The 27,538-nt window shown below is 37.4% G+C and overlaps 1 protein-coding gene across 2 annotated transcripts in view; it reads right to left on the bottom strand.

Moving 5' to 3' along the window:
* Positions 1-250: 250 nt before the first annotated feature.
* Positions 251-27,538, bottom strand: part of ATP11A (ATPase phospholipid transporting 11A) — a 231,298-nt gene continuing 204,010 nt past the window's right edge. The window contains exons 25-30 of one of the 2 annotated variants that reach the window (XM_084616792.1): positions 25,806-25,941; positions 17,486-17,551; positions 16,201-16,304; positions 12,505-12,670; positions 7,408-7,512; positions 4,297-4,431 (exon numbers count right to left, since the gene is read on the bottom strand). In XM_084616792.1, coding sequence (XP_084472918.1) covers positions 7,423-7,512; positions 12,505-12,670; positions 16,201-16,304; positions 17,486-17,551; positions 25,806-25,941 — 562 coding nt within the window. In that variant the 3' untranslated portion in view covers positions 4,297-4,431; positions 7,408-7,422. Of the gene's footprint in view, positions 4,432-7,407; positions 7,513-12,504; positions 12,671-16,200; positions 16,305-17,485; positions 17,552-25,805; positions 25,942-27,538 lie in introns of both variants that reach the window. The other variant, XM_084616791.1, reaches the window with a different exon arrangement.

Raw genomic sequence — 27,538 nt, 5'->3', positions numbered from 1 at the left:
TTTATCACTCTGCTCCTCTTCTGGCTACATATGGCTTCCTGAAAATGTAACACCTTTTTCAAACTACTGCAAAAGAAAAAAAAGTCTTGGTCACGATGAACAAAGCTCACTGAAGCTGACACGATCAGACGACTAAAATAAAATGTGAATACAAACACATCAATGTAAGATTAAAACACTACTTTATTAGTCTATTATCTACTTACAGTTTATTACAGTTTAATAAGAAATCATTTCATATTGACCCTTAAATGATTTTAATTGCTTATCAACAAGCTAAACCAGTCTTTAATTTTTATTTTATTGCAAACAGATTCATATCTCCTGCTTATATATTCTATAGAAATGTCCAAAATATGAATGAGTATATATAAACAAGTTATGTGTGGGTATCTATAGAAACAAAAGTTAAAAATAGCACTGAAAATAAACTTTACAGTAATGTATGATTATTTGACTGTTTAGGTCAGGTGAATGAAGTGTTACAGGATAATCTAAACCTTAGATTTGAAGGCTGATTTATTTTCAGATAAATGCACCTATCATTGTACAATTAAAAATAAATGTCAGTATTTGGTGCAGATGACTAGAGAGATCTTAAATGGTTAATGCACTGATAACTCTCCCCCCATTCCCAACAGCACTTTTGCAGAGTCTACTTTACATTATATAATGAGGACATTTTAAGTGACAGTATATGCACACAATACAACAAGTCAGAAGCACCACAATTTAAAGTCTGTATACGTTCATATGGTAAAAAATTAAAGCTACATAAACTGATTTTTAGATTATTCTGCAAAGTAGAATCATGTATACTTACACTTTCATAATACTTCGACAAATTTCCATTAAAGCTTTGTTCACAGACAGTAGCATGATCACAATGATCCCACTGGCTTTCCAAAATAGTGCAGTTCCTCAATTAAACTTGTTTCCTTTTATACTTGCAAGCCAGTGGGATCAAGACAAACAGGCTAATGCAAGCAAGAAAGTTAACTGTAAGCTTTTATATTAAGTGGTTGAACAAACCATATTAATTACTGTGTACCATACAATGAAAATGATTCCAGTATTTTGCTAGTAGCCACTGCAGGAATACAGGAACTTCAGTAGCTAAGAAGCTTGAAATACTTTAAGTCTTCACAAACATTTGGTTGATGCCTACCAATTCCAATACATTTATAAAAGCAGTTATGAAGGTATTTTGTTGTTAAAGCTGCAACAATTTAAACAAGGCAAGTGAGGAATTATATGAATTGTTCTTTTCGTCTTCCTGAAATTTCTTTCATCATACAAAAGTCCATCAAATGACCATGTCCCATTAATAATACAACCTTCTAATGTTGTTTAGATATAACTTACATTTACACGTGTGTCCTATCTGATCCATTTACAATGAAATTCTTGAGTTTAACATCTGCTGCATTGGACTAGGTTGGCTATAGTAACAAGGGACTGAAGGAAAGATGTATCAAGTGTAAATTAATTTTGAGAACATATGCCTTTTTCATTTAGATGGCATATTTTTGCAGACAAATATAGTACAACTATTTAACTAAAAGTTTTAATAGATATTTCTGCTTTGACTTAGTAAATGCGAAACATCTCTCTCCCTCCCAAAAATGACTTTGTTAAATAAAACTATTTTGTTCTTTAAACAACTCCCCAAACACAAAGTGTTTCAGCCTGTATAAAATCTCTGTCAATGATTTCTAGGTAAGAGTTGGGCCGTAAGAAGGTTGCAGTAAACTGTTTTGTTAGTAGGCAGCGCAGGAATGAAGCATTTTCAAGATCAAGCCAAAGTCTTCTGATTTAAGGCTGAAGGATGGAAATGAGAAAAAAATCGAAAAGGATGAGGCTTTACAGAATAAAAAAAGTGAGCGTAATAGTATATAAGCGGAAAATGTATCACACTAATCACTACTATAATAAACAGCATCAAAACATCAGTAGTTTGGGTGAGATTGATAGAGCAAGACACCTAAATTTCTAATTTAACATTCTTTAGAATTTTAACATTCAGCCACAATTCCTCTGTAAGCTAAAATTTAAGTGGCCAAAACTCAAATATTAAAAAAGCCTTCAAAACAGATATTTAAAAATAATAAAAATGGTGTGTTAACAAATGTATGTGTAAACCAGATCTATAAATAGCTACAGTATGAAAAATATTTCAGTGCAAAGGCAATTTTAAGATTTCTAAAAAATACATTACAAATAATTTGTTAACTGCACACAGGAAATTTGTCACTACTACTGGTATAAAACGTATACCCATATAAGATATATTTTTAAAATATATACACCAGTGTTTTATATAGGGGACAGTTCTAACTGACCGACATTCAAATATGCAATGGCAAATATAAATAAATTTATATTTATTAATATTACAGTATGTGACCAATATGATGGCATTGTTTGAAACTGAAAACTGCTACATGTTAAATGGTAAAGATGCCCTAATATCATTCTATAGGGCAATTAATAGGTTGTCAGACTTTTTTCTTCTTCTCTCTAATCTTTGGTATAATGAAGTTTTCACAATTCACTTTTTAAAAATTCTAGCTGTTTTCCCCAGTGTTTCTTAACAGTAGGTCACTGGTTCTTATGAAGAGATCACTGTAAATGTTTGTGTGAAACATTTCCTAGTGCATTGATTTTACTTGTATTTAAAAAACATGTACTTCTAAGTTATTTTACACAAAAATGAAATCCTCCCCTTTCCCCCTTATCTACAGCACTAAAAAGTCTGCAAACAATACCCTGGTCAAGTTTTCTAATAAAGGCAGCAGCTCTCATCCCAAATACTTAGTTTCCATTTAGAAATAAACATTTAACTAATGGCCTGCCAGAAACATTAATGGAAACAATTGTTTATCTGGTATTAACTATAGGTACATTAAAATTGATCAGTGTTCGATTAAACCTTGAGGCATTTTTACACCCCAAATAAAACACTGGCCAAAAACCAAGCAAGTACATAGCTAAGTAAAAACAGTGCAAGGTAAAATTAATGCTGCTGAGAAATTGGAAGCACAAGCTGGCTGTAATGCTTTAAATAATTCATACAGCTTGTAGTCAGACTCATTTCTACCAGAAATATGTTTTAACCCACAGTAATAGACACATGCCATCGAGTGGTTCTGTCTCAAAAGACTAACAAACATATACTGGCTTCTTCAGAATAAGATACATATAGTGGATCCATTAGCCATTAAGTCAAAATAAGAATCAAGGAACAAAAATGGAGATGTTAAAAAAATTCTATTTGGGTAGCATAAAAGATTGGTTATGAACAACTATTTCCTGTCATTGACAGGAAAAAGCTTAACCCACCAATATTTCCTAATATGAATAATTTAGAATCATGCACATGCACTTTTCCAGAGAGGTAGCTAAGTGATAGGAACACTGGTTAATTTATTCTTAAATTCAGACATTTTAGGCTGAATTCTTAAATTCAGTAACTGAGTAAATGTCAATATTGATGGTTTTATGTATTTGACAGCCAGCTTGACTCCATATGGTATGTATCTAGTCTAAGCAAAATTTATTTAGTCTACCTTTCTACAGGGGAAACTAACTTAAAACCATATTAGACCTGATTTAGCCACTTACAAGGTAGTGAATATTAGAGAGTGTTTCTTGAAAGCAGATTTGCACAGAGGAAACACCAGTTTGTTCTACAGAAAGAGCAAAGAAAGAAAAAAGTACAGAGGAAAATCAGAAACCGCACTTGTTAAATATTCTTTAAGAGACTTTCACTGGAGTTATCTCAGGTCATTGCTTCTGGCTGAAAATTAAAACTGTTGATCTCAAAATGTAGGTCATTGACTTAAATTATACACTTCAAGTAATACAGAAATGACTAATGACAACAGAAGCAATGAACGCACAAACGTCTTGACATAGCATGAAGAAAATTTCTAGTGCTATCAGTCTCACAGTACCAGACTGTGCAGATTGTTCATTGCTGCAGCAGTTCAAAACATAAAAAGGGGCCAGCAGGCCTGGAAAGATTCATACTTCTAGCTCTTGATCCTATTTGTCTGAACATTATTTCAGACAGGAAAAGCCAAGTGTATTTTAGTACAGTTCTGTGACGTTTCCTGTTTTTGCAAAAAAGAAAGAAAAATGCAGTTCTTAAAGGCTTGAATTGGTGATCTGTCATACGGATGTTTCCAGACCTGACCCACTGTAGCAGTATCTTGCACTGGAATTGCAACGGTTATTTGAATAGCCAAAGATGGATGGAAGTATTGAATAATCATTGCCTCTCCAGTGCGTAAACATCATTTTTTTAGAATGAGAATTAGACCTCCTGGCTGGGGAATTGCTGCAGTCACTGCTCCTATATCTTGGGTTTTTCAGAGATGCAAGAGGTGTGAATTCTGAAATGTGGTCCCGACAGTGCCTGGACATAATCTGTCAAGAAAACCAAAGAAATAACACACAGTAAATTGACAATAAAATAGCCAAATATCCTAAAAAAATGTCATTTAATAGACGCACTATGCCTTTCGCACACACATAGTGCTCACTAGAGCACCAGTCTGGCTTGTTCATTTCAATCCCAAAGTGATGAGCAATCAGCCAATTTCTACATGATTAATTTACATTAGATTTAGAGATCAGAGAGCCAGCTATTCTTCATATATAAAGTTGATAATGTCTCATTAAAGAGCAGAGTGGGGATTAGAAGGATTATTTTCAATTTGAGAATTATTACCAGGTTTACATTATAATTTGCTATATTGCTTTAAATATCATTTCATCCTTGACCTTTTATCAGTGTAGCAGGAATTTTAAAAAGGCCAGAATAATTTAATATATTTTCTACAGCATTTCCAAAGAGAGAATTCTCCTCAACTAGTTTATGTTAATAGATGATAATGCACAGTGGGGTTAAATGCACTAGCTCTTTACTTCTGCAGATCTAAATTCAGATCTTGCTTGGATTACATATGGATCTATTTAGCAATTTATACTACACATCACAGTATTATCTTAGTCTAATCTTCCATTAATATTTATCTATGCTACAAAATCACCCCATAACTGAGCACAATGGGTAACATCTACCCAGGAAATACTCAGGACTACAATAATAGCAGTATTGCATGACAAGACTGAAGTACATGTGCACTGACTGAGGGGAAATTTGCACTGGGCCTTCCCAAAGCAGTGGTCTATTCTCCTCTGCAAATGCACATATAACTAATATTTATGGGTTAAAGAAGCTATATCAGAGAGGAAAATAAACCTTAAACCAATGCTTAACCTTAAGCATTCAAGCCAATGCTATCAGTCACTTTCTCGTGAGTAATAACTAAACCATTAACAAATTAATAAACCATTAATAAAACCTATCTCCTCTGTTCAAAACAAAAAATGGCAAAAGGAGGTAAAAAACATCAATGTTAGTAATTTCATCCCCTTTCTGTTTATAAAACCTGCCTGAGACATTATTTCTTTCATAACAATCACAACCCTCAAATACCAGTTGTATATGCTCAAGACCAGCAATAAGGCTCTCTTTTTAACTCCACAGTATAATCACTCTTTGAAGACAAACAGTGAGACAAATACAGGGAATTATTCAGCAGAGGGGTATTTAATATAGCCCCGAATCTTTTCAACATATATAGACCAAAGACAGGCATTAATTAAGGGGAAAAAAACAGATAAATATACATCGCATCTTATGGGAAAGCATTTTATAAATTTTTTTTAAAGGATTTTTTTTAAAAGAAGTGTACAGGAACTATATTTCATATCCCTCAACCCACAAAGCCAGTTACCCTAAATACCTCTAAAAATGATGTGTTGTTCTATATATAAAATGTCATGAGCTCAAGGTCTTCTATTTTGGGATTGTCCAGGGCTAGAAAGAATTTGTGTGTCCACACTGCAAAACTGGGAAACTCCCCTAAGAATGGTATAAAGTGCCTGTGTTTTGCTCTGCAGGGTTACAAGATATCTGAAAACACAGCTTCCCTGCCGCCCGAGCCCACTTCCCTGCATGCTTCCCCTTGGCTCCCCCACACACCTATCACTCTCTTCACACACTGTCACTCTGACCTCCCTTGATTACCCCACTGTTGTTTTCTGGTATCAGGAAACAGTGAGGCAACCATGGGAAGAAGTAAAGTGGGAAGCAAGGTATATTCATGGGTCCAGGTGGGAGTTTGTTTGGGTAAGGCAGCTGGTATTAATGAGACTGGAGATACTGGAGACCCAGATCCTGAGTCTCAATGTCTTTGTGCTTGAAGAGCTCATGACCCTATGTTGCTTTTCCACTAGTACCATGGGAAAACACTGTTGCCCTGGGCACACAGGAATTCTATCCCCACTCCAGGTCCCTGCTTGATACATAGTCCTGGTCTCAACACAAGATCCTTCTCGTACATAACACCCTCTCCCACAACTATCTTTGAAGACCAATGAACACCCCTGTACCCTCTATATTTCCACTCACCCTTCCTGACCGCCCCTCACAGGTTCCCCATGGTGACTTCGGTTGTGACACCAGGAGAGAAAAAACCTGAAAAGCAGTTTAATCTAATCAGGGACCCCAGACACCAGAATAATACATTAATAGTAACTATATCGTTATTGCATGGTGTCACCACAGGGCAGAATTAAGGTTCTTCCTGTGTTTTAACGACGCTTTTCTGTACTTTAACCTTAAAAGAAATCAAAACATGTTAAACTCCAAATTTTCTGGGTTTATAATGCCTGTTTTGGAGATAATTACAAAATCCCTGTGTTTTTTTTTACCTTAAATTACTGCTATGTACTTTCAATTTGAATGCCATTCTAATGCAGTTTTTCATCCAGGAATATATATCACACAAAAGACATAATACATGGAGCTCCATGTTTGAGTTTTCAGTAGTACCTACAGCATTTTAAGACTCTGTACGTCTAACGTCTTGTTTTGTCTGCATTTGGTCTATACATGTGTCTGAGAAGAACCGGGGCTATGGCGAATAAACTGCTAATGATTAAGTATTATTTCTTTGTATACTATGTATTCAATACCCCAGATACAGCATGAGAACAAGCAGTTTATAAATATGAAAGCAATTGTCATACAATACTTAATCTCTTAAACCCAATCCTCTTCAATGGGACCCCTTGTGGGTGTATGGATCCACGCAGGCAGATTGCTTTGCAGGATCAGGGCCCTTTACTGTTACATGTCTGAGACAAAAAGACCTTACCTGTGATATGACATACATCATACAAAAACTTGGATCTCCAAGAAAAGGGTAATGATATCATATATCAAAACTGGTAAAGCACAACAAAAACTCTGGAGGAAATAGTTTTAGTTTTAAATAGCACAGAAAACCAATAGAAATGACTCCAAACTGGCAACATGTGCAATACTGTTACCTAGCATTGATCTAATTATGCCTCGGAAGCTGAAAGAGTTCCTTCAAGAAGTGGCCCATCGCTGTTCGCCAGTGCATTTAGAGTTGTTTTATGTTTCATACTCTTCTGCAAGGATGAGGAAAAACACTGAGACTACTGCTGAATACATGAGTGAAATGAGTGAATTTGTCAAGATGTAAAGAATAAAAATCTAACTGTTGTATCAAGGTCATATAAAGCAACAAATTTTCCAATACAGATTTTTTTTTAAAGTTAGGTTTAAAGCAAAATGCATATTCCTAATCCTGAGGTTAATTTCCTGAGCCATACTGCCTACCCAGAGTGGCTTTAATCCCATTTTGAACTCCACTGATAGAATACTAATCACTCTCTCAGAGATATATACAGTGTACCATAACTAACTAGTAATGAGTATGTGTTCTGCTGCACTCTTTTGACTATTTATTAATTACAGCAGAAAAAGTTATTTGTATTAACAAGAGATTTCCTTATGACATGATCAAATGACTTGAGAGCACAGTGCTTATAAGAATGTCAAAACTGCCCTGGAACAAGGCTATTAGCTATGCTGGTAGAATGTTTATGTATGAGTAAAGCTAAGATTTTGTCATGGATATTTTTAGAAAACATCACGGACAGGTCACAGGCAATAAAGAAAAATTCAGGGAAGCCGTGACCTGTCCGTGACTCTTACTAAAAATATCGGTGACAAAATGAGGAGCTGCAGAGTCCCCCCATGATCTGCCGCAGGACCCCGCAGCTCCTGGGTGCCACCGACTGTAGTCACGGAGGTCCCTGGAAGTCACCGATTCTGTGACTGGCATGACCTCCCTGACAAAATCGTAGCCTTATTTATGAGCTGTCAGCTCAAAGTGCTCAGCCACCAAAATTAAGGAGCAAATTGTCCCCTTTACTAATTTGCAGAATGATTCTGTACTGAAGAAGTAGGCAGTTGCACTTGAAAACTGATGAGGGTTGGTGCTACAGGAGGTCACTTTGAAGACTACTCAGGGTCAATGTAGTTGTCATGGGATTCAAGTTCTTCCACAGCAGAATCCTGTCCTCTTTTTTTCAAAAGAGAAGAAGCCAACGACTTGACAAAGATAATAGTTTATTGGTCACTGATGTAATAAAAGCACTCTAGTTCAACAGGGCTATACGCATAGGAAAGTGGAAGTATGCAGAGTCCCCATTATTCCTTTCTAAAGCAAAGTACCATTTTTGGCTCCTCTAGAAACAACAAAGGGCAAAGATTTAACAACAAGGTGGATGACCTGCAATTGGGACTGAAGCAAAATATTAAAGAGAAAATATCAGTCAGCAACCAAATGGAAGGGAAAGGTGTTTTTTTTAAAAATGGGTCAAAAATGTAAAATTCTTCACCACTCTCAGATAAAATGCTTGACATTTTTGAGTTAGATAAATATTTTCAATTACTAGAATAACGGTCAGTTACAGAGCCAATAAAAAAGTGGGAAGAAGATAATTTGAAGTGCTTTTGCATTTTTCAAATGAGTGTTGCCAGATATTAGACATCTCTGCTGTTAGTTAGAGGGAAGAAAGAATAATGGTAGTGGAAATGTAATAAATTAATGCAGTTTGGGTATAACACATGACCACAGTGTATGATAGATAACAGAGAAAACACCATACACGTGTAATTTCAAATTAAAGGGTCAAATTCAGCTTGCCTCACACAGGCAAATAGTTTCACTGTAATTATTGAGCCTACTTGTCTGAGAGGTGCATGCCGGTTTTGGCCTGAAATTACTCATAGCAATAGATTCCTCCAAAGCTTTTGCAGAATTATCGATAGTTTTATCCCAGCATATACAACACCCCTCTGATAGTGAACTTCAAATGGTGACAGACTTTAAATGATATTTAAAAATTTTTTTTTAATGGTAACGGATGGTAAATAGCTGTTCACCACACACAAATAATCTCAAGGTTAGAAATACAAAGTTCAGTAGAGCCAGAATTGGTTCAGTATATTTTCAGCTGTTGCAGAAGCCCTCTAAACTATATTATAAAGAAGGCTTTATCATTTTAAGGGACTCAAAAACTAAAAATCATTGCTGTTCAAGCAGCTAGTTCAAACCAATTCTAGCATATTTAGAAGACAATTTTAGCCAAAAATTTGAACTTCAAAATTAGCTTCATATGTCCTCCCTGTGACTTATGCAACAACTCATTTTTAAATGACCACACTTAAAAAAAATTCTATTTATTATGTTGGTCAGTCAGAAAATATGAATATGAAATCTGAAATAGAGACTGGCCCCATTGAAGTCAATGAGAGCTTTGCTATTGAATTTAATGGGGACATGATTTCACCTTAAATTGTTCTATAAAAGGGCATCTATCACTAGTCTATTTCCTATTAATGTTTTTGTTAATTTAAATATTTTGAATTCAACAGTATTTCTGATCTTATGGATGTTTTTTCTTTCTAGAAAGCAGCATAGGATTTCATGAAATAGAATACAAGGAAATTTTCCTTTAAAAAATGGAACATGTTTGCTGGAAATAATGGCTGCAGAACAAAAGATCAGAGTTGCAGCATTTTTCCCCACGGTAGTGGAGTAGACACATTACAAAAGAGCCATTAAATAGCTTAATACCATCATTTCTGTATTAAGTTAGAAATAATGGTAAAACCAATATCATCTTGCTTAAGGGCTTTATCACTTCTTTGTGTGGTGAACAGTCAACATAGTCAGTTACAATGCAAGCACTATGTGCATTCATCTATAGAAACATCAGTGCTTCAAAAAGGAGGGAAACAGTCACAGATCTCTGATTCCTTAAGCAGAAATATTACTGCATAAAATGCAAATGACTGTGACAAAGATGACTCAGATAACCACTAATGATGTGTAAAAACTTTAGGATAAACATAAGGAGGAAAAATCTAATCCAAAAAAGTATTTTTCTCTTAAGTCTAGTAGTTTATATGTGAGTCAGAAGTGGAGACAATGATAACAGTAAACAGGTTTTGATGATAATTAAGCTTTCTACTGTCCTTTGAATGAAATGGCCAAGCATGCAGAAAGGCAGAAAAAAATCACCTTTTATTCCATTAGAAACTTAGACTGCTTGAAGTCTGAGAAAGCATAAAGATGGTGGACTGCTCAACAGAAAGGCACTGATGTTTACTCTGATTTCCCCAGAAGATTGTAGGAAGTAATCGTGCACATCATGTATGTTTAAAGCAAGGTAGTGGTTATTTAGGCAAAAGCAGGTTGGAAGATAGGAGGAGAGAGAGAGAAGAAAGAAATACAAGGGATAAATCTGGTTAAAAGCTAAAGATTTTCTAGTGATATTAGAGCTTATTAAAAAATGAACATTGCCAGTGTTAAGCCCACTCTGCTTTCCAGCTGGTTCATTTTCCAACATTAACACATAATGGCACTGAGAAATGCCATTAGATATACATCCTCCCCCCACCCTCTTTCTATTTTTTTGTTTTATAACCCATCCTCATTCTCTCTCGTTAGAGGTTTTAGCTTGAGCACCCACAGCCTAAATAGAGGTCAGAGATTTGTTGATATAGTGAGCTTCTGTAAGTAGCAGTTATATACTGAAGAGTCCTATCTTCAAAGGTCCAAATGGAAAAATTCTATAATCTGATCTGTGCAGAAATCTTCTTCCAATATTCTGCTATTCCTACAAGCTTGGTTTTCCTATAGAAATCAGTCAGTTATAGTTTTATACATACAGGGAATGCAGAATAATGGCATTAAGAGTTGCCTTACAGATATGCAAAAAGAAAAGGAGTACTTGTGGCACCTTAGAGACTAACCAATTTATTTGAGCATAAACTTTCGTGAGTTACAGCTTACTTCATCGGATGCATCGAAAGCTTATGCTCAAATAAACTGGTTAGTCTCTAAGGTGCCACAAGTACTCCTTTTCTTTTTGCGAATACAGACTAACACGGCTGTTACTCTGAAACCTTACAGATATGAGAGTTTTAAGGTTGGAACTGGCCTGATGGCCCTCGGCAGTACTGCTGTGGGCTACCATCCAAACCACCTGAGTTTGGCTCCATTCTCATTCGTCAGTAAGGGAGTTTTGCATTGACACTATACAGTAGTTTCTCCTGTTGGCTGATCAAAGGAATGGGGAAAGTAGAGATCTGAAAACAGGCTTGTCTTTCAATGATGTGACTACAGTGCATGTCAGTGTGTTTGTACTTCAGTATGTTGTGAATATATGCATCTCATATATGTGAATATTAATTCTAGAAAGAGTACTGAAAGAAACAAAAATAAAGATAAGCTTAACTATAGATGAAAAGAGCTAACAGCATTATGAATTAGTAATATTTAAATCAGTGGTTCTCAACCCACGGCCCACAGGCCACTTGCAGCCAATTATCACACAGCTGTGGCCCATGTGATATCCTCTGTGTTATACAGATAGTATATATATTGTGTGGATGCAGCCCACATAACACAGAGAGAGCTGCATACGTGGCCCAAAATGGTAAATCGGTTGAGAACAACTGGTTTAAATGCACGATTTTTCATAAAAACTACAGCCTCACTAGAGACAGCAAACAAGAGTAATATAGTTTCCTAGGAAATGATTAGATTACATAGGTCATGTAACATGATATTTTAGCAGTAGTAAACTACTTAGTCATCTTATGCATATTAATTTTTAAATTTACAAATCCTAGATTGATTAATTAAACAAACATTCATATAGTCTTCTTTTGATATTGGAGTGGAACTGCTTTTGCAAAGAGTTACTTTGAATTTGGTTAAGAAAACTTGCCTTCTTGCTATTGGCTTTATTTTGTGCTCAGGAAACACCTTTACATGGTTTTCCATTGTATATAGCTGTAATGAACTGCCTGGATCAGTACCATCAACTATTTCTCAACAGTCTTATAAATTATGAAAGAGTTGATCAAAAAGTTCTCCCAGTGAAATTTCAACACTGCAGAAATTGACTAACACATACTTCTCACTAAACATAAACATGATTTCTATTCTTTCCATTTATTGCTTCTAAAATGCTAAAGGGCTCTAACTTTTAAGGATTCATAGTAAATATCACTGTATCTACTTAGAAAGATATTTTTACCTGGGTTCTTTCTGTTGCTGTGGGCCACAACTGTCTGCATAAAACCTTCTTGAGTACATCTGGAAGAAGGCTGACAGTTATGAGCAGAATGATACCCAACCATGCAGGACCACTAGACAACATCTGCATGAAAACATAGTACATCCTCTGATAATTGAGAAAAGGCCTAGTGGGAAAAAGAAAAAAGAAATTAAACCTCAATGGAACATCTAAGAACAAAATTCCTAACATTGTTAAATATAAAAAGTGGAGTAGCAGAGTTGTGTGAAACGGTTTCCAATTTGCACATAGTTCACTTTTCAGTTTGTGGGAGTTCATCCACCAGAGTTTCACTCTGTATTTCAGATTCAAACAAACCAGAAAATTCAGACAAGCTTAGTTCGAACGGCCTCCACCTTTTGCCTGGCTCAGGCCTTGTCTACACTACAAGGAAAAGTGGATCTATGCTACGCAATTTGAGTTACATGAATAGTGTAACTCAAGTCGACGTAGCTTAGATCTACTTCCCGCGGGGTCCACACTATGTGATGTCGACAGGAGATGCTCTCCTGTCGACTCCACTTACTCTTCTCGACACAGTGGAGTACAGGAGTCAACAAGAGAGCGATTTGCGGACGATTTAGTGGGTCCCCCGGTAAGTGTAGACAAGCCCTTAGCATCAAAACCACTGTAGTTTGTACAATATTTTAGCCTAAATCATTCTTCCCCTGGCTATGGAAGGAGAATGATTATCAGCAACTCCAGCCCCCAAATTAACCACAGAATAGACTTCAGCCTGGTCTGGGATACTCAACAGGTCTCCCTTCCCCCTCCAAATGTTCCAAATTTGTCCTCAATATTGCCAACTCCAAATGTTCAAAAATCATGACTCAGACCCCTAATGCCCCCAAAATACCCCACTCATGATTGGCTGAAAAATTAGGATATAAAAACATATAACATTTTCACACGCCTTTTGATTTTTTTCACCTTAAGGGGGAAGAACACCTCCCCTCCACAACTTGTATGTTACCTCAGGTTTAAAATTCAACCTTAAATACACTCACAAGAATGTAGCCTCCCTGTTCATTAATCGGAGAGAGCTACACTTACCCTCGTCTATCTGCTGGTGCGTGGGGAACTCGCCATTCTATCCCCCTCCCTCCTTTGAAAGGATAGGGAACAGCCCCATTCTCATTCTCCCTGTATGCTCATGTACCCTATCTGTTCCCTACATTCATTTGCCCCCCATATTTCTCTTTCTCCTCACAGTCTCCTCGTCATCACATAGTCCTGCATTCCTCCTGAGTCTGCCTGCTGCCTCCCACATTCCCCCCACATCCATCTCATGCCTTCTACTTCCCAGACTCTACATATTTCCTTGACCAGCTCCCCAACACATTTATTTTCCCTGCGGCCCTCACAGACTCATTCTATCTCGTACATGGCCATGATCATATGGTGACTAAGAAGCCACTGTCACTTTTATCAACAAAGGTAAAAGAGACATCCAAGGCAGATGACTATCCAGCCTCCTTTTGAAAACCTCCAGTGAAGAAGCTTCCACTACCTCCCTAGGCAGCCTGTTACATTGTCCTACCATTCTTATGGTTAGGAAGTTTCCCCTGAGATTTACTCAAAATCTGCTATGCTGTAGTTTGAACCCATTGCCTCTTGTCCTGCCCTCTGTGGCAAGAAAGAACAGCTTTTTCCTGTCTTTTTTATGGCAGCCTTTCCAGTATTTGAAGATCGCTATCATGTCCCCCCCTCAATCTCCTCTTTTCCAAACAGAACATTCCCAGTCCCTTCAGCCTTTACTCATATGGCTTTCATTCCATCCCTTTGATCATCTTTGTTGCTCGCCTCTGGATCCTTTCCAGTTTCTCTACATCCTTTCTATATATTGGTGACCAAAACCGGACACAGTACTCCAGCTGAGGCCTAATCTCCCGTGACTTGCACGTGATATTTTTGTTAATGCAACCTAATATTGCATTTGCTTTTTTTGCAACAGCATCACATTGCTGACTCATGTTGAGGCTGTGATCCACCACAACTCCCAGATCCTTCTCAGCAGTGCTACTGCCAAGCCAATTATCCCCCATTCTGCATTTGTTTTTTCTTCCCTAAGTGTATCACCTTACATTTATCCTTTTTGAATTTCATTTTGTGATCTATTGCCCAGTTCTTCAATTTATCAAGATCCCTCTGAATTTTAGCTCTATCCTCCAAAGTGTTGGCAATCCCCACTCCCAGCTTTGTATCACTGCAAATTTTCTTTCTGTTTCTACATCCAGGTCATTAACATGGGGAACCTCAGACGTATAGACCCAGTTCAAAAGGGAAGAACAGGGCCAACGGGAACCTTGAGCCCTGCTGTTGCAGAAATGAGAAATGGATAGGCTGCCTCCCAGAAGATTCTTCCTGATCTGGGGGGAGCGGGGAGCAGACCACCCTTCCCAGTCCCAAATTGGTATGCAAGATGCAAGCTAGCAACAGTCCCCTTCTCCACTTATAGATTGGGAGGGGAACCAGCTGGCTCACTCAGTTAAGACACCAAAAGAATAAGAGTGTCAGAATATGCTGTTGGAGATAAATGACACAGGTCTCCCATCCAGAAGGTAGTCAAAAGTTCATTGGGCATGGGAATCCCATGGGAAGTATGTGGGTGGAGAATGAGAATCAAGTTATTTATAACATACATGTTTATTCTCCTCCCCACAATTTTTAATAATGTAATTAAGTTGATAGTGATTTTTCAGTTATATACAACTGATTTATCCTGTTAAAATGTAAATATGGATAAAACAAAGCACTTTATAGCTATTTTTTAAAAATGTATTTAATCTAAAGCCGTATGCCTTTATAGTCTGTTTGCAGCCAAAAGCATGAAACCAGACAAGTCTCCTGAAGTGAGCTGTAGCTCATGAAAGCTTATGCTCAGATAAATTGGTTAGTCTCTAAGGTACCACAAGTACTCCTTTTCTTTTTTCTTTATTCTCTCCTATATACATCCAAGAGTTTTGTAATATGAGTTTTGCTTTCCATTTTCCTTGCTAGCAGTGGATATTAAACCTTGCCAGAATGTATTCATAAAAATACACAAATAAAGTAACAAAAATAGCAGTAGGTGGTGCATAAATTCTGCAATAATAATATATATATTTTAAGCAAAGAAGGAGGAAAGGAAAAACATTTACTAAAACGTTATTCACATCTGGTGAATAGCAGAAATATTTAGCTATCATAACAAATGTAGTACTCACTAACACATTTAGCTTGTGTCTGAAATTCAACGTTAACTCCTTGCCTTTTAACATGAACTCATTTTACAAATTTAGAAAATGTACTGCAGTATGTATATTAGCACAACAGGGGACCTCTTTAATATGTACTTAAGCCTTTATTAAAAATAGAGGTTTTGGTTTCTTAAAACAATAGAACAACCAGAAACTCAGGTGCTTACTGACTCAGTCTGAGTGCTATTCTTCTTCTCTTCTTTAAGAACATTTTTAGCAGCTATTAAACTAAAGAAAAGCCAAGTATTCATTAATCGCCATGACTGACATGTTTCAGTTGGTAACTCGTATTGTAAATTACAGTACCTATAAAAGCTTAAATGAATTTTATTTGAAAAAAAAAACACAGTTGAATATATAAACTTATTTTATGCTTCTGAAAATAACATTTGCAATACAATTCACACTAGGTTCCTACCAGATAATTCCTCCCCAGAGGAGGGAAAAGATAATGTAGAACAACAACGATCCCCAGATCACAAAGTGGTTTATCCATGTCCAGTAGTGTGTATCTAGTGCAAGCTGAAAGAAAACAGGTCATCTTGGTGTTTATATTATTTTTTAGAAGTGATAAAAGACTCAACAGGAGATGAGGTACAAAGAAAATCAATGAACTATTTAAAGAATTAATCTGAGAAATCTTTGCAGAACTTTAGGGAACAATGATACCTTTCTATTTCTACCATACCTAAGAAAGTTCCCATACCTAAGTACTAATCTGTACTGAGATCTAGTATATGTCATGACAAAGGCTTGACTATTCATTAGGAAATTATAACATTGAGATATTACTAGCACAGCCCCAGACTATTGTTTCACCGTCCTCCCTCTTGTTCCTCTTTATAATTAGGCTGTAACTGTCCTACTTTATATCAGTTAAAAACTTATGTATATAATTACTGAAAATTGGCAATTATAAACTGCCTCAACAATTAAAAGAATTCTCTCCCCCCTTATAACAAACAAATAATTACATAGTGATGCTCATTACTGATGCTCTCTTTTCATCTAATAGGCTGTACTTATTGGATGATAGAAATATAAGTCATGAACTCCCAACGCTTCTCTCTTTTGACAGTGAAAATCTACTGGAGAAAGTATTCCAACAATTAACTCAGTAAAATCAGCTATTTTGAATACCCTGGCTAAAAAGTCACATGAAAGGAACTCAAGCAAAATATAAGTATATGTGCATTTCTGCACAGAAATTTTCATTTCATTATACAGAATGTGTAAGAAATCAGTATATTTAAACATAAACCAACTTTGATAGGGCATCTGAAAAGGGATGCATCTGAAAAGGAATACATCACCATAACAAGCTAGAAAGCTGAACTTAAAAATTAAAACCAAACCACAAACAGGATCAATCTGGCAATTCATTGGCAACAATGTGATGATATGTCAAGATCCAACTCTGGAACTCCAGCTAAATCCTTCATTCTTGAGCTGCCAGTAACCCTGCACAGATTCAACCAATGTACAGAGTTTTTTTTATAGCTTCATATACCAACAGCTCTGGACAGGAGCAGCATCGACAAACTCCGAAGGAAACCATGTCTAGTTCTCCGTAAGTAGAAGGATTATAGTCAAAATACCATATTGGGAGAGTTGGTTTTAGTAAATACGATAGGGTACAACTGTCGCTATTGATGGAAATCCCAGAGTCTCAGTAGATGAAATATTAATATAGAATATCTTACCTTCAATGTAACTGTAAATACTAGCACAGTAAACACCAATGTTCCAAAGGTCCAGTTTCCAAACATCTATAAAAAAGGGTCCAAAGTCATTATAGGTAATGTACTTCATTGTATCATGATCCATCTAGAAAAAACTATTTGGATATCAGTTTATTTTGCTCATATTTCAGGCTGCACACAAGCAGAATACACATAATCAGAACACTCAGCCCAAAGCTCATTGGTAGTTTTCTTTGCGTAAAGAAAAACTGAAGCACAGTTAGCGTGTCATCGCGCTGTTTCCCATGACAGCACTGATGATATCTTCAGAGTCTTCTCAACAGCCATCTTTCTGACCTCCCTCCTCTCTAGCTCTTGGAGTCACATGTCTTCATGGAGACTGATGAATGCATCAGGTTGGTAACAGGACAAGTAAGAATGTGATATGCATCATAGAAATGTAGGTATGTATAAACTTCACTGTTTTAAAAAAAAATAGCTTTGAGTAGTTGATACTAGATTTTTTTCCTTTTATTCCTCACTACATGCACCTTGAAATAAAATCACCTCAACTACCCTAAATGCACACTGCTTTATGTAGCATACAATATTTATGGTTCAGGATACCAACATAATACCTTTTAACACCTACACATATATCTATTTTAGAAGCTGTGATAATGATGCAATATCTGAAGTATCTCATGCTCGAGATTCTTCAGATAGATGGCACAGAGAAGGAAATTTGAAAATGATGTGAAGAGGATCTGAGAGATGAACACAGACAACACACGAGGGAGCAGCTGCTGCTTACTCAGATAGAGACAGCATACAGCTCAGGAGCAGATGAGCTGAGCTGAATTTTCTTATTCAAATGTAGTGACTGTAGACTTCCAGCATGCTGCACCAGAGGCTGCTAGTTGGTTGCATGAGGGCAGGGCAGACATGCAAAGATTACATGAGCTACAATTTCTTTCCACTTCATTCCATTTCCAAGATTTATGAAAAATGTGCTATTTTATACTAAGATATAATTGTGTTGCAATTGATAAATATGACTTCTGCCTTATTAAACCAAGACACAGAAGTGGCATGCATATTTTCCATATACTAGTATTTGTAATAGAGATTAGGTGTTACTTAAGTAAACTTCAGACATACTGTAAGTCATTTATTTCAGATACCAACTTTAACATAGAGCCTTAAAACAAAACAAAAACACCACCAACCAACCAAAATAACTTTGGCTTTTACACAAAGGGAAATAAAGACCATATATATTATAAATTCTGCAAAGTAGAGACTTCTAAGTAAGTGTTTTATCTAGTACAATGAAGTCCCAATCTCAGTTAGGCTTCTACATACTACTGTAACAAAATATTATGATTATTAATAATATTCGGTCAAATCCATAGTATTATGTATATTCACTACTCAGTTATTCAACTAGGTTTTCATAAGATCACCCCTCACCATGGTATCTGAGCTACTATCAGAAATTATAGTTATGGTACAATAAATCTTGAAATAATGTACTTTAATAGACTGAACAACACGTATTATGATAAAATATCCCAGGTTTTCTATTTTGTTTAAGAGAGATTTTGGTGTGTCTTTTAAATTGATTTCCTGTGAAGGAAACCACCAGTTTGGAATCTGGGCTGCTTCTCGATACATTGTTTGTTTGTTTGTAGCTCTTCTCCCTACTTGGTTGCTAGGCTTTTGCTGCCCAGCAAAGTCCTCTCTACCAGCAACATGCCTCCCACCAGTCTCTGTTACCTTTACTTCACAATGAGACAAGAACTATTGCAGTAGTACTCCCACAGCTATACTGATGACAGTAGGACTGAAACTGTGCATGGAGTGTTGCAGTGACTGGAACAGGCCTGGCCTGACCAGCCCCTTATACCTCATTGAATCTTCACCCTAAACCAAATGGTAAGAGACTCCACAAGATTTTGGACAACTTCCTGAGAAGATATCAGGCAGGCAACCTGTTCCACAGGAGAGGCACCAGAGCAGAGACTAGAAGGAGCACACAGTCAGGTAGAAAGGGTCTTTCCTCCCAGCTATACTTTGATCTGGTGGACCTCCTCAACTACATGTTGAGGAGAAAGGTGTGGAGTTGCTCAGGCCTTGACGTTCACCACATTTACTCCAGACTAGTAGGCTCTCTGCAGAAATAATTATTAGTGTTGATGAAAAGTGTAAATTACTATCCTTAGAGATTTATGTCCCATAACCATTAGAGCATATGAAGCTGTGAAGGCTCACTCAATTTGATGTAGTTCTGATTTGAAGGGTTGATAACACATGGCGTCACCTCCAGGGATGATAACTTCCCTTTTTCACATGGTGATCCTTTGTATCTCCACTGAACCTTCCAGCAATGGTGCCTCACTGCCAGCTGTGCTAGTAGTTTCTTTGATGTGGACACCTCTCCACGAGAAAGTAGACAGACACCATCCACTCATTTTACATAGACCAGTACTCAAACTTCATCATACCCAATATCAGATTCTGAATCTCAGTTAGAAAGGATACCTTCAACCATATGTTATCCCACAGTGTTGATTTCTCATTTATCTTAAGTTAATTCCATTGAAACTAAGATCACATGCGGCTGTATTTTAACTTCTTGATATTTTACATTCAATACAACATTTCAACAGTTCATCCAAATTTATCTGTGTGCATGGTGTTTAAGACGAAGAAACATTAAAGCAATGAATGACTGAAATATTAAAGTGATTGTCTGTTCCTCCATAATCAGGACTTTCACATCTATCTAATTTCTTTATTTAAGCCTATGTGGCACCTTTCATTCACTAGTCAGACCTTCTGCATTTAATCCTCTTACCTGTACAACCTGAAGGATTTTGATTTACTGAGGTTTCGTTTTGGTAATCAACTTGATTTTGACATGGCCATGCTCATGGCTGTACTATTGTGTGTGCCACTTCTGAAAAATTCAGTTCACTTCTTGATTAGAGAGGCTAGGCTGGACTCTTTAACCCTTTAGTTAGTTGACTTGTTCAGGACTTCGGGTCATGCCAACACATGCTGACTTTCTTCCAGCAATTAGATATTCAAGTAATTAGATGCTGGTCTAGGCACCTCTCTGACAGAATAAGAACTTGAAGATCTGGTACCAGTTTGAATGCTTGTATGTATAGTGCTCAGCAGACTTTGTGGGATGGCAAGTCCAGATTCCCAGTAAAAGAAGGTGTATCAAACCCAGATGGTGAACATTTTACTTCAAATTCTGGGTATTGTGTTCTGTTTGCTGGTTTGCTATGATATGCTCCTACTCCCTTTGTCCTCACTTTCATTCTGCTTCTGACCTCATTGTCATAGAATCATAGAATCATAGAATATCAGGGTTGGAAGGGACCCCAGAAGGTCATCTAGTCCAACCCCCTGCTCAAAGCAGGACCAATTCCCAGTTAAATCATCCCAGCCAGGGCTTTGTCAAGCCTGACCTTAAAAACCTCTAAGGAAGGAGATTCTACCACCTCCCTAGGTAACGCATTCCAGTGTTTCACCACCCTCTTAGTGAAGAAGTTTTTCCTAATATCCAATCTAAACCTCCCCCACTGCAACTTGAGACCATTACTCCTCGTTCTGTCATCTGCTACCATTGAGAACAGTCTAGAGCCATCCTCTTTGGAACCCCCTTTCAGGTAGTTGAAAGCAGCTATCAAATCCCCCCTCATTCTTCTCTTCTGCAGACTAAACAATCCCAGCTCCCTCAGCCTCTCCTCATAACTCATGTGTTCCAGTCCCCTAATCATTTTTGTTGCCCTTCGCTGGACTCTCTCCAATTTATCCACATCCTTCTTGAAGTGTGGGGCCCAAAACTGGACACAGTACTCCAGATGAGGCCTCACCAATGTCGAATAGAGGGGAACGATCACGTCCCTCGATCTGCTCGCTATGCCCCTACTTATACATCCCAAAATGCCATTGGCCTTCTTGGCAACAAGGGCACACTGCTGACTCATATCCAGCTTCTCGTCCACTGTCACCCCTAGGTCCTTTTCCACAGAACTGCTGCCTAGCCATTCGGTCCCTAGTCTGTAGCTGTGCATTGGGTTCTTCCGTCCTAAGTGCAGGACCCTGCACTTATCCTTATTGAACCTCATCAGATTCCTTTTGGCCCAATCTTCCAATTGGTCTAGGTCCTTCTGTATCCTATCCCTCCCCTCCAGCGTATCTACCACTCCTCCCAGTTTAGTATCATCCGCAAATTTGCTGAGAGTGCAATCCACACCATCCTCCAGATCATTTATGAAGATATTGAATAAAACCGGCCCCAGGACCGACCCTTGGGGCACTCCACTTGATACCGGCTGCCAACTAGACATGGAGCCATTGATCACTACCCGTTGAGCCCGACAATCTAGCCAGCTTTCTACCCACCTTATAGTGCATTCATCCAGCCCATACTTCCTTAACTTGCTGACAAGAATACTATGGGAGACCGTGTCAAAAGCTTTGCTAAAGTCAAGAAACAATACATCCACTCCTTTCCCTTCATCCACAGAACCAGTAATCTCATCATAAAAGGCGATTAGATTAGTCAGGCATGACCTTCCCTTGGTGAATCCATGCTGGCTGTTCCTGATCACTTTCCTCTCATGCAAGTGCTTCAGGATTGATTCTTTGAGGACCTGCTCCATGATTTTTCCAGGGACTGAGGTGAGGCTGACTGGCCTGTAGTTCCCAGGATCTTCCTTCTTCCCTTTTTTAAAGATTGGCACTACATTAGCCTTTTTCCAGTCATCCGGGACTTCCCCCGTTCGCCACGAGTTTTCAAAGATAATGGCCAGTGGCTCTGCAATCACAGCTGCCAATTCCTTCAGCACTCTCGGATGCAACTCGTCCGGCCCCATGGACTTGTGCACGTCCAGCTTTTCTAAATAGTCCCTAACCGCCTCTATCTCCACAGAGGGCTGGCCATCTCTTCCGCATTTTGTGATGCCCAGCGCAGCAGTCTGGGAGCTGAACTTGTTAGTGAAAACAGAGGCAAAAAAAGCATTGAGTACATTAGCTTTTTCCACATCCTCTGTCACTAGGTTGCCTCCCTCATTCAGTAAGGGGCCCACACATTCCTTGGCTTTCTTCTTGTTGCCAACATACCTGAAGAAACCCTTCTTGTTACTCTTGACATCTCTGGCTAGCTGCAGCTCCAGGTGCGATTTGGCCCTCCTGATAACATTCCTACATGCCCGAGCAATATTTTTATACTCTTCCCTGGTCATATGTCCAACCTTCCACTTCTTGTAAGCTTCTTTTTTATGTTTAAGATCCGCTAGGATTTCACCATTAAGCCAAGCTGGTTGCCTGCCATATTTACTATTCTTTCGACTCATCGGGATGGTTTGTCCCTGTAACCTCAACAGGGATTCCTTGAAATACAGCCAGCTCTCCTGGACTCCTTTCCCCTTCAAGTTAGTCCCCCAGGGGATCCTGGCCATCCGTTCCCTGAGGGAGTCGAAGTCTGCTTTCCTGAAGTCCAGGGTCCGTATCCTGCTGCTTACCTTTCTTCCCTGCGTCAGGATCCTGAACTCAACCAACTCATGGTCACTGCCTCCCAGATTCCCATCCACTTTTGTCCCTGTCCTCCAAGTTCCTCTACAATTTTCAATCCTACTTCTCCCATCTCTCCTTCTCCTTCATTGTCCCTATTCCCTTCTTTTGTCTTTCCCACTCCTTTGCTCCTATTAACCCATCGTCTCTCCTGCCCTTTTCCCACTTTTCCGACCCCAATAATACAATTTTAAAAATCCTACAACAAAACACCAAATCAAGAGCACACAAAACACACTGTATAAGTTATATGACATTTACCACCTGCAATCACTCTGCTTCTATGTTGCATTCCTTTCTTTACTCTTTGCCTTCTCTGTTTAAATTGCAAGCTCTTTGGGGAACATCTCTTACTATGTGTTAGTACTGTGCCTAACACAATGGGGTCCACAATTCAGTTGGGGTATCTAGGCATTGCTGTAGTAAATTGACTACTATTATTATTGACAGATCTTGGACACCTGAATTTTGCTTGTCAGCCAATTGCTCTGGGCCAGCCATTTTGCAGTCAGCTGGCCAAGAGAAATGAAAGACGATGGGTGATAAAGGACACCCAAAATTCTAACAGTATATCACTTTAGGGATTGTAGTGGACCTTCAATAAGATTTGTAAATAAAGTTAGATGCTTTAGGTTTGTGATTTATTTTTAAGCTGAATGTCATGCCATTATCTGGCCTGTCACATTGGAGTTTTTCACACAGTAAAGGACATTAACTTGCCTCACATTTTTACTAGCCTTGGCGGAAGTGGAGATTTGGGGTGAAAAGCTGAAAAAAAATACCTTCTTGATGCAATAATCTAGAAGTTGTCCATTTTAACAACTTGGAACCTAAGGTGGATCATCTAGTGTAGCTTCATGAGACTGTCACACTTGTCTCTCCTCTCCCCCTTAACTTGTTTTTGACTGACTTGTTGTGAGATACTGAATTGATATTGTAAGCCACTCAAAGCTTGATTTTGTGAGGCACTTAGCACATATCGGACACTCAATCATTGTTTAGAGTTGAGGTTGATGTCCACATTTCAGTTGATAACTTATCCCTGGCAGCCAACATTTTCAGGCACCCAAAATCCATGCTTAACACTGAAATAAAAGGTCAGAGTTCCAAAATGTGCTGAATTTCCCCTTAAATTCTGACTTCAAATGGAGCTCAGGATACTCAATACCTCTGTCATTAGGCTACTTATTTTAGGTACCTAAATATTAATGTGGGTACCTAACCTTAAGCACCCAACTTTGAACATTTTGGGATGAGGCTTTAATGTGTTTTGGGAACATTGTTAAAAGCAAGCTGGCTCTATCTACACAACAAGACTGAACTAAAAGATTAAAGATGGACTCTGAATCAACACATCTGGCAACAACGAGAGGCTATGCGATACCCACAGGTCTGAAAAAGACAATTTTATGTATACCAAAAATTGAAACGATATAGAGTTTTCAACATCAGACTGAAAACATAAGTACAGGATAAACAGAACTACTGTAGCACACTGCACTGCCCAATGGTAATTTTTTCAGTGTACAGGCAATCTTAAAAAGAAGATTCCTATCTTTTCTCACATAGTGGCTTAGTTTATTACATTCAATGATGTTACAATATCCATTCTACTCGAATATTACTTCTCTAGTAAATGTAGAATTACAAGTGACATTTGTGGACAGATCTGTTTCACTTAAAATTGGGTAAAAAAATTTCACTGTTGTATTCTCACTGTCATTCAATGAATCTTTTCTAAAGTTTTGGAAATGTCAGATATTATAAATCGACTAGAGTACAGATTTTCAATAAGACAAAAAAGCTGAGTGGGAAGCACTGATGAAAACACAACATAACGCAAAGGAAAGCAGAAAATGAATATTGTCAAAAAATTATAGTCTTTCTAATACAACTCCCTGGCCGTAACAATTTTTAAAGAAATGAAAAAGGCAGCAACGGCTAATATTTCTATAAAGGACAGAAGTCATGAAAATATTTGTAGGAAATATTTTAACTGTTCTTTAGTTCAAGAATTGGGAAAGAGAAAATGCACATCATGACAAAACCACAGTAGTCTTACCATATGAGTGTTGGCTGTCATTAGCTGAGGTTAGGAAGAGAAGCAAGTAGCAAAAAAGAAAAAAAAGCAAGACACAAATAAAATAGACCAAAAAATGTTAATGTATAAATAACTAAAATGCAAAAGGTCCTTAAGAATTTATATTCATGTCACTGTACAGTAAGTAGAAATAGAATATCTTAAAAGACACGTAAAATGTATAAATGTTAAACATGTAATTCTAGTCTTTTATATTTAGGCTCTTGCGTGGTACCCATCACAAGGATATTCAGGTGTCTATCTTTTTAAAATATACACAAATTAATTAAATGAGTCAAATTATCAAGATATTGATGAAGTAGGTGTTAATTATGAAATAGCAAAGTTATAATGTAAATTCTTACAGGATATTTCGAGTTCAGGTTATAAACTCCCCCATACTCCCACAAAGTAGCATGCAGCCACATGCTGATTACTGATCCACAGTATTTTAGCTATATAATTCTGCTTCTGTTAAACACAGAGTTACAGATCACTCCTATCTCACTGCCACCCATAAAAGTTGTTAACTTTACAGGAAGCCTTTATGACAATAGTTCGTTATTTTTAATGAATTACGCCTATGTAAATCATAATTGAACATTTGGGATTTTAAAAGTTACAATTTCTTCATTTCCCAAGTCTACTTTGATCAAACTAAATACTAACCTGTCCATTGCTGGTCACAGTAGTGTTGTCAAACAAGAAATAGGCACCAAAAAAAAATACCACAGCATCAAACAGTCCCAAGAACGTCCAATAAATAAATACACGCCAGCGCAGAAGAGCATTCTTGGTGATATCCCTGAACAAAACAAGACATATGCACTCAGAGTGGCATGCTAAAAAGATCTAAGAAATATGAAGTCAACAAATTATTCTGTGAGAAGAAATATTTAAAATATTTTATTTGGAACAGCTAAACGCTTCCCATGCGACAGGTGTCTACCAGACCCACATTCATCTCTCTCCGTAAGATCTACGACTTTTTTCTAGCCTTCTCCACTACTCATTGACTATAATTCTACCAGTTCCCACTCTGATGGTAAATTCTGTATTTGTACTGTACCAGTGCAAGTTAGATTTCAATCTCTTCAGGGAAGGGACATGTTTAAAGTACAAGTTTTATAAAGTGCTGTACACACTGATGACCTAAAAAGATATGTAATAAACTGAAACACTAGAGGTCTCTGGAGACTTTGTTTTCTTTTCCAGGTGGTGCTCTTTGTAAACAAAGAGAGCACAGGACAAACTTATTACTACGATATGGAATGTTAACAACATAGGTGGAGTCACGCTTACCAGAATCAAAGAGTATATTAACATAAAGAGTATTACTAGAATGCTTTCCTTTAGAAAATGTGATTGATTGATTGTTGGACAAAAGTATTTGGCTATAGTAAATTTTCCACAGTACATATGAATTTGAATGGTACTTGTTTAATTCTCATACACAGAAAATTGGGACATGGCCTATCATAAAATATCATAAAATGGGTCAGAGCAAAACTGAAATGAAAAATGTGAATTATAAAGATATAAACAGTAGCTGGAAACAAAAGCACTTATACACTCTCTCCCTTTCCATCAGTGATCATATCAATCAATATTTTCATCCAAATAGCTTTTAAAAAAAACTGGGCTCAGGACGATCTTAAATTATTTTTCATTGTGAGTAAATTACCCCATTCATTTAACAGGAATTTTTTCAAAAGAATACATCACTATAAATGGCTAAAAGAGCATCATGTGTCTCATGTGGCCTGCAATAATTTTGTGCTATTGACTGACAAAATAAGTTCAGAAGATCAGTGGGCATTAAATATGCTATGCTCTCAAAAGCCAAACAAAAATGTGACTCTCCAAAACAAGCATTTTTTTAAATTGTAAGGTGTAATAAAAATGAGTTTTCAATAGCAGTATGTCATATTGCCCTTAGGATCTAAGAGTTCACCCAATTGTGAAATAAATACCTGGAGCCATATTACACTTTTCAAGTTTATGCTTTGGGCATCTACAATTACTCTCAAAATAAGGCACGGGTTTTGCAGCTTCAGCAATCCAAACCAGACACTCATCCTAATGTGGACTGCCAAATGCAGTTTATTGGCAGAAATAGTCATCCAACTGGCAGAGAAGAGTAATCTAAAATAGTTTTAGCATTACTGTCCTGAAAGCTAGTCAACATTTTGCCGTTGACTATTTTAGTCTCCCTGCCAAAAGGATCTTGGGACATGTAAAACTGATAAAAGTTTCAAGGAAACACTATGGCATACTGGAAGCAGGCTTGAGGTATTTCAACAAGCAGCAACAATATGTTTATGGGGCTTCAAAAAAACTTGTTCACATGGCGTCTATTGTGAAAAACATGTTGCTGCATAAAAGATATCTTTGACTATACC

The sequence above is a fragment of the Lepidochelys olivacea genome (assembly GCF_965140295.1).
Source record: "Lepidochelys olivacea isolate rLepOli2 genome assembly, chromosome: 1".
Lineage (NCBI taxonomy): Eukaryota > Metazoa > Chordata > Testudines > Cheloniidae > Lepidochelys > Lepidochelys olivacea.
This window is presented reverse-complemented; position numbering and strand designations above follow the sequence as displayed.